Genomic DNA, 16367 nt, shown 5'->3' on the forward strand with positions numbered 1-16367 from the left:
AATTTAGTTAATAGTTGTCAGTAAAACAATTGATATAGCCTGCAGGGTGCAGCTATTTAGAGACGTGATTAATGTGTTTGGTGTCGAAGCCAGATTAGCTTTCGCTTTCGTGTTCATCGGGCACTTTTTTGATCACGGAGAGCAGCCTCTATTCTTTATCGCAAAAAGAAGCACTACTATCTTGCTATGAGGTGTCTGAAAGTTTGACAACGGTAAGATGACTTTATTTCAGTTACACCTAAGGATATTAACCAAAATTACAACTGCTTTCAAGCGAGGTTAAATTACTTAAAATTAGACCAAAAAACTTTCCATCCTAAGATGGATGCGATACTCCCTTTAAAAGACTTGACGACTGTTTGGAGAAGAGAGATTAGCCAGCTCAGCAACAACGTGAAGTTTCACCACGCTTTCTTGTCCCACCCTTGAAATATTGTTTTGTGAAAATGTAAGTGATGCTATTTTGATACGCTTCACCATTTTATGACAAGATTTACTGAGTGTATCAACTTATCGGATGAGCTCGAATGACTATGGAAAATAATTCTGATAAAGGCTTGAATAGACTGCGAAAAGTATATTTTCTTTGCCGATAATAATCAAAGTCCTGTCCCCGTTCCGATTTTAAATTTTGCAACTATTATGATCCACCTCAATTGTAATCCTTGAGTGATCACAAGCGAGTTTGTTTCAAGTCTCATCAAGTTAACGAAGCGAACTGCAGCAAAAATTATTTCAACGATACGTGACTTGCTCGGGCTCTTAGTGTAGGTTCCCTCGCAACACTATTCAGATTTTTTATTCGCGCTTACATCAAGCTAATCGAATCTGCGGTTGTCGTGTCAGTTTTGCGCTTTGTTATTATTCATGTCTGCAGACTACGAGAAGAACGTCCATATTCTCCTTGCGTCGGTGTTATTTCTTACTTATTCTCTTTCCGATTGCTTAACGCACGCATTTTTTTGTTTCAGTGTTTCTATTTGTGTATGTTGGGAGAAACCACTGGCATCGATTTCATGTGAATCACATTTGGAGGTAACTATCACTTAGTGATAATGAAAATAATAACTATTATTTTACATATATAGCGCATTACGATGCGCTGTACAATAGTCTATCGGGATGGTACAATAGCTAATGATACATAAGGAACTTTAATATAATGTGGAACAGGGAGGGAGGGGGGGTTGGGTAAGCTCCGTCGTACCCGCCTTCTCACTTTTTACGCTATGTAAGGTTATTACACCCACATTAACGAAGAATTTTCCAAACTTTTGTTAAGCGAGAGAACTTTGAAAAATAATTAAGATTAACGTGTCAAGGCACATCCTAGTGTTGTTTTGCTGCGGACAGATAATGACCAAGAATCAAACCAAAGCGAATTCAATAGTTGTCAGTAAAACAATTGATATAAAACCCGCAGGGTGCAACTATTTAGGGATGTAGATAATTTGGTTTGCCTCAAGGCCAAAGAAGTTCTCGCTTTCGAGTTCGTAGAGCGTTTTGTTGACTAGTTTTTGTTGACTGAAAGGAGCCTATATTCTTTATCGCCAATGATAAAGCACCACCTCACGAAAAGTTTCCAAAACTTGACGGCAATAAGTACCTTAGTTTCACTTGCATGAAAGTTATGACATGCAGATAAAACTCTTTTCAAACGAAAAATACTTCCTAGAGTTCCTATATAGGAAGAGAAGGAGCTTCATGAGACCGTAACAAGATGAAATTTGACCGTGATTTCTTCCATCTTCCTTAGCACAAATTCCCATAAATCAGTAAAAATGTTGTTGATGTTATTTTGATACGCTTTGTAATTTCCTAATCTAATATTCTGAGTTTATCAACTCAACAAAAGAGCTCCTATGTTTGGTTGGACACCAAATATCAATGCTTCAAAGCAGGTTGCTTGTTACTTCAAATGGATCTCTTAGCTCAAGTTAGAGAAAGTCTTTACCAGCTTTATTTTCAGTTTACTTCTTCCTTTAATTCAAGTTGACTTTTCTTCAACGATGAAATTTTGTTTAAGCGAGTGCAACGAAACGTAACCAGGAAAAGTAAACTATTTCCACTTAATTGACGTAACCACAAAAGCCTGTCTTCATTACTTCAGCAAAACAAAAGCAGTTCAAATGGCCCGTTGATATGACGTCATGATCATTTGATCAACGCTTTACAAGTATTGTGCGGCCTTTCATATAAAATCTCTCGAAGTGTCTTTTAAATTTCTTTATTGTCTTCTGGATATATAAGCCTCCTCTAATATGGTGATTTATCATTGGCGCACCCGCCAATAACGTAGCTCTATTTTCTGCCTTGAAAAGCACACACAACCCACAATTGATCTATTTGCGAATTCTCGCAAAAGAAACCTCAAGGAACAGAAAACTGCAGGAACATAGTCATGGTAGCACTAGATGCAAAAGGCTTACAATAACTGCTTTCGCTAGTAGGAATCCAGAGTGTCGAACGGCGAAGGAATTTTCTAATGTCCGTTAATTAAACGGGTCAAAGTACTTTAAGTCTATTATTTTGCAGTAGGGACCGAGGGACCGAAAATCATAACAAACTATACACAAAATTCAAGTTAAAAAAAAAAGAAAAAAATAGCAAAAAATATTAAAACGATAAGTGAGTCGTGCGGGCTCTCGGTGCGGGTCCCCTCGCATTTCATCCGCGCCGATAACAAGCTAATCGTGTCAGCTTTGCGTGTTGTTATTATCCATGTATCCAGACTACGAGAAGAACTTTCATGTTTTCCTTGCGTTCGTTGTCTTTTCTGCTTTTTCTTTCCAGTCTCTCTTTTCAATTGCCTTTGGCACGCATTCTGTTTTTTTCAGTGTTTCTATCTGCGTACTTTTGACAAACCACTGTAAATCGCATTCGGAGGTAACTATCACTTAATAATAATGATGATTATAACTTTATCATTTTACTTAAATAGCGCTTTACGGTGCGTCTAGTGAATACCGATAGTCTTTCGGACTGGCCATGGCATAGAAGAAAATATTACTTGAAGAATTGTAATTAAATGTGAAACAGGGAAGGAAGGGAGAGGAATGGGGTTGAATCACTATCACTAGTCGTTCAGACTATTGTAATGGACTTTTGTATGGCCTTCCTAAGTCGCAAATAGCCAAATTGCAACCTGTGCAGAAAGCTGCGGCTAGACTTGTACTGAGTTCAAGTAAGTATTTACATATTTCTCCTGCGCTTTGTCAACTTCACTGGTTACCAGTACAACATCGTGTTCATTTTAAGATCATAATTTTAACATTTAAAGCTATTCATGGATGGGCGCTTTTTAAATGTAAGCTGAAACCTTATTTATTTCATGCAGCTTTCTCAAAGTACCCTGTCTGACATTAATTTTTATTAGTATTACTAATTAAGTTGCTTATTAAGATCCTTATTCCTGATTAAGATCCTTATTATGGATATTCCAAATTATTCTTATTTTTAACATGCATTGTTAAGATTAATGTACATGTACTTAGTTTTATAAATTTGAATTTGCTGTAGTATTCTAAGTTATTAAGCGCTGTTGATCATTGAATGAAAATAGCGTTCTAGAAGTTATTAAGTTATTATATTATTATGAATAAGCTCCATCTTTTCCTCCGATCTTAATTCTTTACACTAAGCAAGGTTATCGCACTCACGTTAGCGAAGAATCTTCCAGACGTTTGTAGAGCGAAAAAGGTTTGAAAAATGATTAAGATTAACGGATCGCGGTACATCCTAATGTTATTTTGATGCTGTAGAGTGCATTTACTGTAAAAAGATGGGATGATAACTTGGAGAAAAGGAGCTTCATGAGACCGTAAGAAGATAAAATTTGTTAGTGATTTCATCCATCTTCCTTTGCATAAATTCCCATAGATAAATGAAAATGGTATCTATGTTATTTGATACGCTTTGCAATTTCCTTATCTGATATTCTGAGTGTATCAACTCAACGAATGAGGACACGAAAGAAAACTGCTACAAACTTCTCAAAGCTGAAGAGTTTATGGCGGAAGATACAGCTCTATTCCATAGTTATGGACCTCCTGCGGCGCATTAGCGTCACTTCAAGAGTTCTCGCAGCGAACTAACGGCATTATTTTTACTGAATCTTTTCTGTTTTGACTCGCACGACGCACCTCGTGGAGGAAAAGGAAAGAAGGAACTTTATTTTAACTCGGGTTGTATAGGCTGATTAGGCATATTAGCAATACATGCTAATATGCCAAGGAAACTAAATAAGTGCTTAAAAATCCCCACCGTCATGAGGCAGACCAGTGGGCTATTTACAGAGTGCAGTCGAGGAGTTGAACCAGGGGCAACCGAGAACAAATCCAGTGAGAGGGAGGGTGGAGGACTTGAACCCGGGACACCGGATTACAAGTCCAGCACCCTAACCACTTGGCCACGCTTACCACGCGGCCGAAAAGGAGGGACTTCTCGTAGTCTAGATAACTGCCTCCGTTGTCGAAAAGAGTAATAATTTTAAAATTCATTAAACAAGCGGTTCAAAGCGCCTCAGATCTCTGTGTTATTTTGCGGTCGGGAGTGATGGACCAAAAATCATAACAAACTATACACATAGAGAGGTAAAAACGAGCGATATAATATCCCGACGTTTCGGCGACTTCATGACGCCATTATCAAGGGTACAAATGAAAATAAAATTAAAAAATGCGAGTTCAGGAGTTACAACTAATTTACATAGGAGAGGTAGCTACACAAATACTTTAGCACGGATAGAATCCGTTTGCACGTTCCAACTCGGTGTTAATTGTTTAATGTAAAGCATCTCGTTGACAAGACAATCGAATTTGCTCATGTACTTCTTGAGAACTTTGAAACAGCTAAGAAGGTCCTCAGGGACAGCACCTGCGTGGTGGATGTCGTCGTGCTTGCGTACTGAAGATGACGTGCTCTTATGGCTATCCACGTGGGCATATAAATGCCCGCGTGTGTAACCAACATAGCTCCCTGTATCACACAGGTTACATTTAAATTGGTACACTACGTACTATTATCACTAAATTATTACACTACTACTACTACTATTAGTACTAAGTACCACTGTTACTAGTTTTCCAGTATTATAATACACTATACTATAACATAGTAACACAGATTTTACTTCTTCTAGTATTGCAATTAGCTTAACCAGTTACTTATTTATTAGCCACTTTTTATGAAATTTATCTCAAGTATTATTCTTCATACACACATATTTTTCTATTTTAAACTTATTTTTAACCTTTACTTTGAAGCCAGTTATATAGGGGAGCCAGTTATATAGCCAGTTAATATTTGAGATCTTCTGCAATCCCATAAATAGAAGTATAGAAGTATAGAGGGTATGTTGCTCTTCATTCGTTTATATTGAAGTTTTGTCGCTTAATTCACTTTGTTTTCACTTCCGATATAGATAAGAACGTTTCGATTGCAAGCAATCGGCTTGGAGTCTTCTTCGTGCGAGCCGATCACGATCCACAACAAAAGTGAAAAGATCCTAAGACAAATAATAGCATTAATCAGCATTATTTGTTCCTCAAGGCACTGGGACAAGCCTTGCTGGTAAGTACATTGTGTCTTTATGTAATTTAGTTGTTTCTGTGGCGGACCAGGATTGCTTATTATGAAACTGAAACGAATTATCTACCGTTCCCTTTTAGACAATAACGAGAGATATCAGTCTTCGCTCGGGATAGAGGATCACGTACTTCCTTGCCATTCAGTATATTGGGTATGTTTCGACGATGATGTAAGCTTAGACTGGAAAAACTATATTTCTTTGCCTATAATCGTTAAAGTCCTATCCCCGTAGATACTTATGACTCAATCGCCTCAATTGTAAATCTTGATCCTCTATCAGACTCTCACAGCCGTGTTTATTTCAAGTCTCATGAGGTTTACGAAGAGAACTGCAGCAAAAAATATTTCAACGTCAAGTGAATCGCACAGTTTCTCAGTGCGGGTCCCCTCGCATTTCATCCGCGCTGATGTCAAGCTAATCGTTTCAGTTTTGAGCGTTGTTATTATCCATGTATCCAGACTACGAGAAGAACGTTCATATTGTCCTTGGGTCGGTTTTCGTTTGTGCCTTTTATTTTCAGCCTCTCTTTTCGATTGCCTTTCGCACGCATTCTGTTTGTCTCAGTGTTTCTATCCGTGTACATTTGACAAATCACTGGCAACGATTTCATTGCATAGAAGAAAATATTACTTAAGGAACTGTAATTAAATATTAAATGTGAAATAGGGAGGACCGAGAGAGAGAGGGGGGAAGTGGATAAGCTCCATCTTTTCTCCCTTTCACTTTTTAAGCTAAGTACGAGTCATTTCACTCACGTTAGCGAATAATTTTTCAGACTTTTGTAGAGCGAATCAAAGCGTTATTTTGCTGCGGACAGATTATGGAACAAGGATCAAACCAAAGTGAATTCAATAGTTGTCAGTACAACAATTGATATTAAACCTGCAGGGTGCAGCTATTTGTGCTTTGCCTCGAGGCCCAATAAGTTTTCGCTTTCGAATTCGTCGAGTGTTCTGTTGAATACAGAAAGCAGCCTATATTTTCTATAGCAAATGATAAATCACCACCTCACGAAAAGTTTCCAAACCTTGGCAGCAGCAAGTATCATAATTTCATTCGGATGAAAGTTATGGGTAGAAGATACAACTCTTTTCAAACGAAAAATACTTCCTAGAATTTCTATATTGGAAGAGAAGGAGCTTCATGAGACCGTAACAAGATAAAATTTAACTGTGATTTCTTTCATCTTCCTTAACACAAATTCCCCTAAATCAATGAAAATGTATACTCAACAAAAGAACTCCTGTGTTTGGTTGGGCACCGAATATCTTCAATACTTCAAAGCAGGTTGCTTGTTATTTCAAATAGGTTTCTTAGCTCAAGCTAGATAAGGTCTTTACCGGCTCTATTTTCAGTTTAAGTCGTCCTTTCATTCAAGTTGACTATTTTTCAATGATCAAAGTTTGTTTGGGTGAGTGCAAAGAACGTAACCAGGAAAATACAAACTATTTTCTTTTAACTGACGTAACCTAAAAACCTGTCTTTCTTACCTCAGCAAAACAAAAGCAGTTCAAATGGCCCATTGATATGGCGTCATTATTATTCGATCATCGCTTTTTAAGTATTGTGCGGCCTTCCAATTAAATCTCTCGAAGTCTCTTGTCCTGTCTTGCTTAGAGACGTGATTAATGTGCATCGCGACGAAGCCAGATTAGCTTTCGCATGCGAGTTCCTCAAGTGTTTTGTTGACTACAGAAAGCAGTCTATATTCTTTACCGCTGATAAAGTATTATTACCTCACGAAAAGAGTTTCTAGAACTTTGACAACTTGAAGCAAACCTTAATTCACTTACCTGAAAGTTATGCGTAGCAGATACAACTCGTTTCAAACGAAAAAGAAACAAGCGAACATTGTAGAATACTTATCTTGATACGAAACACGCTGCAGGAGAAGCAGCGTAATACAGAAAACTAGTTTCGCAAAAAGATAAAATTGCACTGCGACTTCTGCCATCGTCGCTTTAAGTTAGAAAAGAGATTTTTGTGACCTTACGTTCTTTTGATACTCTAACTGATATGATCCATTGTCTAATATGCTGACCGTATCAAATGAACGAAAGACGGAACTGTTTAGTTAAGTTGTCAGTAATTATGAAAAACGCAAGGGGCAAAAAGCAGCGGACTACGGCTGCCACAGCTTTATTAAAGCTACAGAATTTTTGTTGGGAGAATCATCCATTGTTTTAAGGACTAGAGGTGGAAGAGATAAGAGGACCTCAGGAAATAAAATTTTGTTTAGTGCCACAGTATACCAGCACTGAAGTACCACAGTATACCAGCACTGCAGTGCCACAGTATACCAGCACTTCAGTGCCACAGTATACCAGCACTGCAGTGCCACAGTATACCAGCACTGTAGTGTTAGTTCCAGTACTCAGTGAGATAAACCAGCTGCGAAAAAACTGCCAAAGCCTTTGAAGCTTTTGAGATCTAATGTCCGTGAGATGAAGAAGAAACGAAATAAATAGCGAACAAAACAAGTGGTTTTCGTGAAATGTCTTCTTAAATTCTTTCCAAACGTCAATATTGCATAAAAGAACGCTTATTATGTCAAATGTATTTCTTGGCTAAGGCTGAAAAGAATTCTGTTTGTCTACCAATTTTTAACAGAGACCCCGCTAAGTCATTTTCACTTATCTTTCATTACGCATGACTTGCTGCGAAAGTAAGCCTCGACTGATAACAGTTACATAAGCCGTGAACAAAAAGTAGATACATTTGCAAATTCTTGCAAAAGAAACCTTAAGCAACAGAAACCCAGAGCAAATCTGTGGCAGCACTAGATGCAGAAGGCTTCCTTACGCTGTTAGGAGCCGTCTAGATTGTCAAACAGCATGGGAATTTGTAATATTCATTTACTAATCAGATCAAAGTCGTTCAAATCTCTGTGTTACTTTGCGGTAAGAAGTGATGGACCAGAAATCATAAAAAAACTATTCTTAATACTTCTCAAACAAAAGAAAAATAGATGACATGTTGCCATGTATGTGTTTAATAATAGATGACAAAAGTGTCATGTGAGGCGCAGCAGAGTGTGTCACTGATGTTCTTACTATTTTGACGTCTTCTGTGATCTATTACTAAACAGACCAACGCCATCATGGATGATCTATTATTCAATTGATTATTACTTATATAGCGCAAAATACATGTGGATATGATCTAAAGTACTAGAGTTCTGATTGTTTTATATGATAAATGCGTCTGTCCTCCAATCGATCATAGATAAGAACCAATCACAATGCCAGCTTTACTTAGCTTATGACACATAAAACACCGGATATGCTGCTGTGTGCATCTTTAAATGCATGTGATTCTTAACTATTCAACCTTTGATTGCAGACAGTTTAAGTATACCAAAGGTTTCTCAAGCTTCCAGAATGGTATGTATTATCTAAGTTACTGATTCAAGTGAGTTCCAGATAACTTTTTTCTCTGAATTTGCTTTTGTTATCGAACTATAGCTTCAGAGTGATAATTTCCATTCGTGGAGAAACCTCCGTTCACGAGTTGACGTACATTAAAGTTAACCGTCAAGTGTGGTGAGTATCAATTTATACAGTACACTGGGAATTTATTTCGGCTCTTTATTATAGGCAAATTCATTACCTGACGAGGGATTCGTGCGATATCAGTTTTTGCAGGAAAGTTAACGCGAAATTGACGAGTTAGGTGATCGATTTTCCTTAAGTCGCATATTTGAACAAAAACTAGTAAAATCAGAGTTAACTTCGTTTGCTTCTTCGGATGAGAAAAAAAAAATAGAGGCTGATAGTTTCTAAAAAAATTGTTCGGGGCTGCGTCGGTGGGGGTAACGAGATAATTTGAATACATCAACAAAGTTGAAATGGTCAATTGGCCGCCTTTACGATTATAAAGGCTGACGTTTCGAGCATTAGCTCTTCGCTCCGTCGAAGGGCTAACGCTCGAAACGTCAGCTTTTATAATCGTAACGGTGGACAATTTACCATTTCAACTTTGTTGATATATTTAAATTATTTTGAGAAAGGAAATAGACTTCCTTGCTTCTGACCCACCCCTTTCCTACAAAAACATGTCTAAGCGCGTATCGGTAGATCTTGACACATATACTATTTTCAAAGACAACCCTAATGCGTATTAACAAAACTTCGGTTTTGCTCAGGTTCAAACAAGAAATGGCCGCTGCATTTGAATACACAGAAGAGCAGCAAAATTACTTCAGGATGTGTTACGTTGTCACTGATATTATAACAGAGGGTCTGCGAACAATCTTTAAACAAGAATGGGACAGTCGCCACAAGACCACACTAGGAGAATGGAAAGATCAACCTAAAAATGGAATGGACTTTTGGAATGGCGAGTCCCCTAAGAAGAGAAGCAAAAACGCTCGGCTGTTATCAACCATGAAGAATGGCGATAGAGCTGATTGGGATTGTACCATGCTGTTTTACGCTATTCGTTTTTCAGATTGTATCCACGGTCTCAATTCAGTGGTTCGATCAAACATAGATAAACTAAGAAATATTCGGAATGAAATCGCACATGACGAAGCAGGCCAACTCTGTGACGGAGATTTCAATATTGTTATATCGCGGGTGAAAACTGCATTCGTCGCCCTGAGTCTTCCCACATTAAAAATCAATGAGGTCCAAAATCAAACAACCTTCCCCACAGAGGAGTTAAGTGAAGTTTTAAGAGTGGTTAACGACCTGAGACAAAAACTTAAGGAGAAGGAAAAGGAACTTAAAGGAAAAGAAGAACAGAGGCTTGCCTTGCAAGAACAGTTACTCGCAGATGTCTCTCCATTTTGCATTCTCCCTCCTAAACCAACGCACGACATCGCTGCTCGAGAATCTGAGGTTGATGACATTATGCGAAACCTGCAAACATTAAAACGCACCGATGATGGGATGAGCATACTGTATTTGTCAGGAAATCCAGGAAGTGGCAAATCTCAGCTGGCCCGTTTAGCAGCCAAGCGATTCTACGACGAAGTCAAAGAAACACCTTCCGCAGCTTCATTTGTCATGACACTGAATGCTGAAAGCCCACAAACAATTTTGAATTCGTATGTCCTTTTTGCTCAACATTGCAAATGTCCCGGATATGAAATAACAAACACTTACGGCTCGAACGATTTGAACACAGACGAGAAGATTTCATATCTCAAGACCCTAATAAGTGCAAAAATTAAGCATTACACTTCATGGCTGGTGGTAGTTGATAATGGGAACTCTCTTTCAAGCGGTCATTTGCCTGATACAGGAAACGAGGTGTGGGCAAGGGGCCAGATGCTAATAACAACGCAGGGCACTGCGTCTATGCCGTTAACAAGCTCTTCCGTACAAAACATTTCTGTCAGTGCAGGAATGCAACCTAACGACGCATGCTCTTTGTTGAGCATTCTTTCTGATATCCCAATTAATGACATAGAGAAAGAAGTTGCTAAGGTATTAGACTACCAGCCACTTGCCCTAGCGGCTGCAGCCACGTATGTGCGACAAGTTCGTCAGAGTAAGGTATCCTCGAAATTTGGCTGGAGCGACTACCTGAAGAAATTGGAAGAGGGGAAACGAAGTGCTACTGAAATCAGACTTGCTGAGAGCAATCCAAGCTATCCAAACTCCATGAGCAAAGTAATAACACTCGCTGTCGAAAAGGCGATGGCGGACGATATAATTTTCCATCACATGTTCAATTTTCTCTATGTGTGTGCATTACAGCCGATCCTTCAAGAAGCTGTTATCGAGTACATCAGAGCAGTAGATGAAGATTTTGAAGATGAAGAGATGATGAGAATGAGAATGAATCAATGTTCTTTATTGCTGATTGAAGAAAAAGAAGAAGAGGAAGAAGAAGAGGAAGAAGAAGAAAAAGTGAGTGGTATCTATATTCGAGCTCATGGTATTGTTCACGATGTTATTAAATCTGCGGCGAAAGATTGGACAAAGGATGAAGTTTACGAAGTGGTATATGGGGCTGTAATGTCATTCTCAAAATTCGAAAAATTAGCTTCTATTGATGGGGGAAGAAAATTAGCTCCCCATTTAAAGATGTTAAGCTTAAAACTTGAACATGTGGTAATTAGAATAGAAAAGCCAGAATTCTCCGAAAGAGCACTTAAGTCTTTAAGTTCTTACGCTGGTGGCCTTTGCACCCTCGGTGACATGTGCCATGACCACAGTGAGTTTGGAGCAGCGATGGTCTTTTATAAATTGCAGTTAAAAATGATTGAATCAAATCACGAAGGAGGGGACCTGAAAAAAGCAGCATGTTACAGCAAATTGGGTATTGTACATAGGGAGCTGGGCAAAACAGATCAAGCAAAAGACTACCATAATCATGCACTGGAGATTCGTCTAAAGAAACTGGGACCTGATCATGTTAATGTTGCAGCCTCTTACAACAATCTGGGTAATTTACACAGTGACCTGGGCGAAACAGATCAAGCAAAAGACTACTATAATCATGCACTGGAGATTCGTCTGAAGAAACTGGGACCTGATCATGTTAAAGTTGCAGCCTCTTACAACAATCTGGGTAATTTACACAGTGACCTGGGCGAAACAGATCAAGCAAAAGACTACCATAAGGGTGCACTGGAGATTCGTCTGAAGACGCTAGGACCTGATCATGTTAAAGTTGCAACCTCTTACAACAATCTGGGTAATTTACACAGTGACCTGGGCGAAACAGATCAAGCAAAAGACTACCATAAGCGTGCACTGGAGATTCGTCTGAAGAAACTGGGACCTGATCATGTTGATGTTGCAGCCTCTTACAACAATCTGGGTAATTTACACAGTAACCTGGGCGAAACAGATCAAGCAAAAGACTACCATAAGCGTGCACTGGAGATTAAGCTGAAGAAACTGGGACCTGATCATGTTGATGTTGCAGCCTCTTACAACAATTTGGGTACTTTACACAGTAACCTGGGCGAAACAGATCAAGCAAAAGACTACTATAAGCGTGCACTGGAGATTCTTCTGCGGAAGCTAGGACCTGATCATGTTGATGTTGCAGCCTCTTACAACAATCTGGGTACTTTACACAGTGACCTGGGCGAAACAGATCAAACAAAATACTACTATAATCAATCACTGGAGATTCGTCTGAAGAAGCTTGGACCCGATCATGTTGATGTTGCAGCCTCTTACAACAATCTGAGTAATTTACACAGTAACCTGGGCGAAACAGATCAAGCAAAAGACTACTATAAGCGTGCACTGGAGATTCGTCTGAAGAAGCTTGGACCTGATCATGTTAAAGTTGCAGCCTCTTACAACAATCTGGGTAATTTACACAGTAACCTGGGCGAAACAGATCAAGCAAAAGACTACTATAAGCGTGCACTGGAGATTCGTCTGAAGAAGCTAGGACCTGATCATGTTAATGTTGCAGCCTCTTACAACAATCTGGGTACTTTACACAGTGACCTGAGCGAAACAGATCAAGCAAAAGACTACTATAATCATGCACTGGAGATTCGTCTGAAGAGGCTGGGACCTGATCACGTTGATGTTGCAGCCTCTTACAACAATCTGGGTATTTTACACAAAGCGCTGGGCGAAACAGATCAAGCAAAAGACTACTATAAGCGTGCACTAGAGATTTATCTGAAGAGGCTTGGACCTGATCATGTTGATGTTGCAGAGTCTTACAACAATCTGGGTACTTTACACAGTGACCTGGGCGAAACAGATCAAGCGAAAGACTACTGTAAGCGTGCTCTGGAGATTTATCTGAAGAAGCTTGGACCTGATCATGTTGATGTTGCAGACTCTTACAACAATCTGGGTAATTTACACAGTGACCTGGGCGAAACATATCAAGCAAAAGACTACTATAATCATGCACTGGAGATTTATCTGAAGAAGCTGGGACCTGAGCATGTTAACGTTGCAGCCTCTTACAACAATCTGGGTACTTTACACAGTAACCTGGGCGAAACAGATCAAGCAAAAGACTACTATAAGCGTGCACTGGAGATTCTTCTGAAGAAGCTAGGACCTGATCATGTTGATGTTGCAGCCTCTTACAACAATCTGGGTACTTTACACAGTGACCTGGGCGAAACAGATCAAGCAAAAGACTACTATAATCAATCACTGGAGATTCGTCTGAAGAAGCTTGGACCTGATCATGTTGATGTTGCAGCCTCTTACAACAATCTGGGTAATTTACACAGTAACCTGGGCGAAACAGATCAAGCAAAAGACTACTATAAGTGTGCACTGGAGATTCGTCTAAAGAAGCTAGGACCTGATCATGTTAATGTTGCAGCCTCTTACAACAATCTGGGTACTTTACACAGTGACCTGAGCGAAACAGATCAAGCAAAAGACTACTATAATCATGCACTGGAGATTCGTCTGAAGAGGCTGGGACCTGATCACGTTGATGTTGCAGCCTCTTACAACAATCTGGGTATTTTACACAAAGCGCTGGGCGAAACAGATCAAGCAAAAGAGTACTATAAGCGTGCACTGGAGATTTATCTGAAGAGGCTTGGACCTGATCATGTTGATGTTGCAGAGTCTTACAACAATCTGGGTACTTTACACAGTGACCCGGGCGAAACAGATCAAGCGAAAGACTACTGTAAGCGTGCACTGGAGATTTATCTGAAGAAGCTTGGACCTGATCATGTTGATGTTGCTGACTCTTACAACAATCTGGGTAATTTACACAGTGATCTGGGCGAAACAGATCAAGCAAAAGACTACTATAATCATGCACTGGAGATTTATCTGAAGAAGCTGGGACCTGATCATGTTAAGGTTGCAGCCTCTTACAACAATCTGGGTAATTTACACAGTAACCTGGGCGAAACAGATCAAGCAAATGACTACTATAAGCGTGCACTGGAGATTCGTCTAAAGAAGCTAGGACCTGATCATGTTGATGTTGCAGCCTCTTACAACAATCTGAGTATTTTACACAAAGCGCTGGGCGAAACAGATCAAGCAAAAGACTACTATAATCGTGCACTGGAGATTTATCTGAAGAAGCTTGGACCTGATCATGTTGATGTTGCAGACTCTTACAACAATCTGGGTACTTTACACAGTGACCTGGGCGAAACAGATCAAGCGAAAGACTACTGTAAGCGTGCACTGGAGATTTATCTGAAGAAGCCTGGACCTGATCATGTTGATGTTGCAGACTCTTACAACAATCTGGGTAATTTACACAGTGACCTGGGCGAAACAGATCAAGCAAAAGACTACTATAATCATGCACTGGAGATTTATTTGAAGAAGCTGGGACCTGATCATGTTAAGGTTGCAGCCTCTTACAACAATCTGGGTACTTTACACAGTAACCTGGGCGAAACAGATCAAGCAAAAGACTACTATAAGCGTGCACTGGAGATTCGTCTAAAGAAGCTAGGACCTGATCATGTTGATGTTGCAGCCTCTTACAACAATCTGGGTACTTTACACAGTGACCAGGGTTAAACAGATCAAGCAAAAGACTACTATAAACGTGCACTAAAGATTCGTCTGAAGAAGCATGGACCTGATCATGTTAAAGTTGCAGCCTCTTACAACAATCTGGGTATTTTACACAAAGCGCTTGGCGAAACAGATCAAGCAAGAGACTACTATAAGCGTGCACTGGATATTCATCTGAAGAAGCTTGGACCTGATCATATTAAGGTTGCAGCCTCTTACAAGAGCCTGGGTAATTTGCACAGTGACCTGGACGAGCTCCAAGAAGCGAAGCATTGTTTTGATCGTGCACTGCTAATTTTTATTTCCAATTACGGTCAAGATCATGTTAGGGTACGAGAGGTCAGGAGGAACTTATCTCGGCTACAACAGAAAGGGAGGTACGTCGTGGAGTAAGGGTTAAGCTGCGTTGAAAAGAAGAAAAGATGGACGTGTAGATAATCTAGAAACTGTGCTAATTTATGAACGGTGAAGGCCTTTAATTCTGTTTAGACGTTGCTGTCCCTTTTGCTGGAGAAGTTTCGCCAAAATCTATACCGTTTTGATATTTTCGTTATATTTGATATCACTTGAGCTTCTTATATCCTGATCTGCAAACTCTGTGATCGGACACAGTTTAAAGACGTTTCCTTGCTTGCGGTCCCACGGTACAGGACAAAATCGTTTATGAGTCGCCATTTAGTGCTGCTTCTTCTGAATTATGACTTTTGATTGATTGGCTTGTGTACATATCACTCTCTTCTTATCAGCAACGTATATTTATAAAGTAAAAGGTAGCCTTGTGGTTTCGTTATGTTTTATATTTGATGGAACTTAAACCAAAAACAGGCTCCTCCTGTAAGAAGGAGTATAATTGACAAAGTTTCCAAATGAATAGCTCAGGACTTAATAGCAATGTAGATCTCAGTCTGAGAAGTTTAAAAGTATTGTAATAGATTAAGAGACTCCTTGTGGTATTACCTTAGAATTTCAAATTTCGTTGAAGTGGAGACAAACGCTTTATCTATTATTTTTTTAAAAAAATTCTTAGATGAAAGTCGCGCGTTAACTACAAGGTGTACGAGGTGCTTCCTTTAATCGGGATGATTAGATCTAGTGATGGTTGATTTCGACTCGGTGAATCTCAGTTCACCGATCTTTAGAATAATGACGGACTACATATACATTAGCCGTTTGTGAGAGCTTACGTAAGTTTATATATTCGTTTTGCGGTCAAATGTGATTTCGTAAGAGATGATGTTTTATTCAAATACGCAGACATTTTTTTGCATCAAATAGATCCTTGTGTGGTTATTATCTTTCGATTTTACTTTTGGAGCGTGCAGTGGCCCCTCCCC

The 16367-nt window shown here is 39.3% G+C and overlaps 1 protein-coding gene across 1 annotated transcript; it reads left to right on the forward strand.

The window, feature by feature from the left end:
- The first annotated feature begins 11 nt into the window (after positions 1-11).
- On the forward strand, positions 12-16307 carry LOC148731596 (uncharacterized). The gene is made up of 7 exons (XM_088760954.1): positions 12-212; positions 972-1035; positions 5423-5571; positions 5670-5740; positions 8933-8973; positions 9055-9132; positions 9735-16307. Exon 7 carries the CDS (start codon positions 9748-9750, stop codon positions 15034-15036), a length of 5289 nt encoding a protein of 1762 aa, XP_088617080.1. The 5' UTR covers positions 12-212; positions 972-1035; positions 5423-5571; positions 5670-5740; positions 8933-8973; positions 9055-9132; positions 9735-9747; the 3' UTR covers positions 15037-16307.
- The last annotated feature ends 60 nt before the right edge of the window (positions 16308-16367 follow it).

This window comes from Stylophora pistillata, chromosome 5 (genome assembly GCF_964205215.1).
Source record: "Stylophora pistillata chromosome 5, jaStyPist1.2, whole genome shotgun sequence".
Taxonomy (NCBI): Eukaryota; Metazoa; Cnidaria; class Anthozoa; order Scleractinia; family Pocilloporidae; genus Stylophora; species Stylophora pistillata.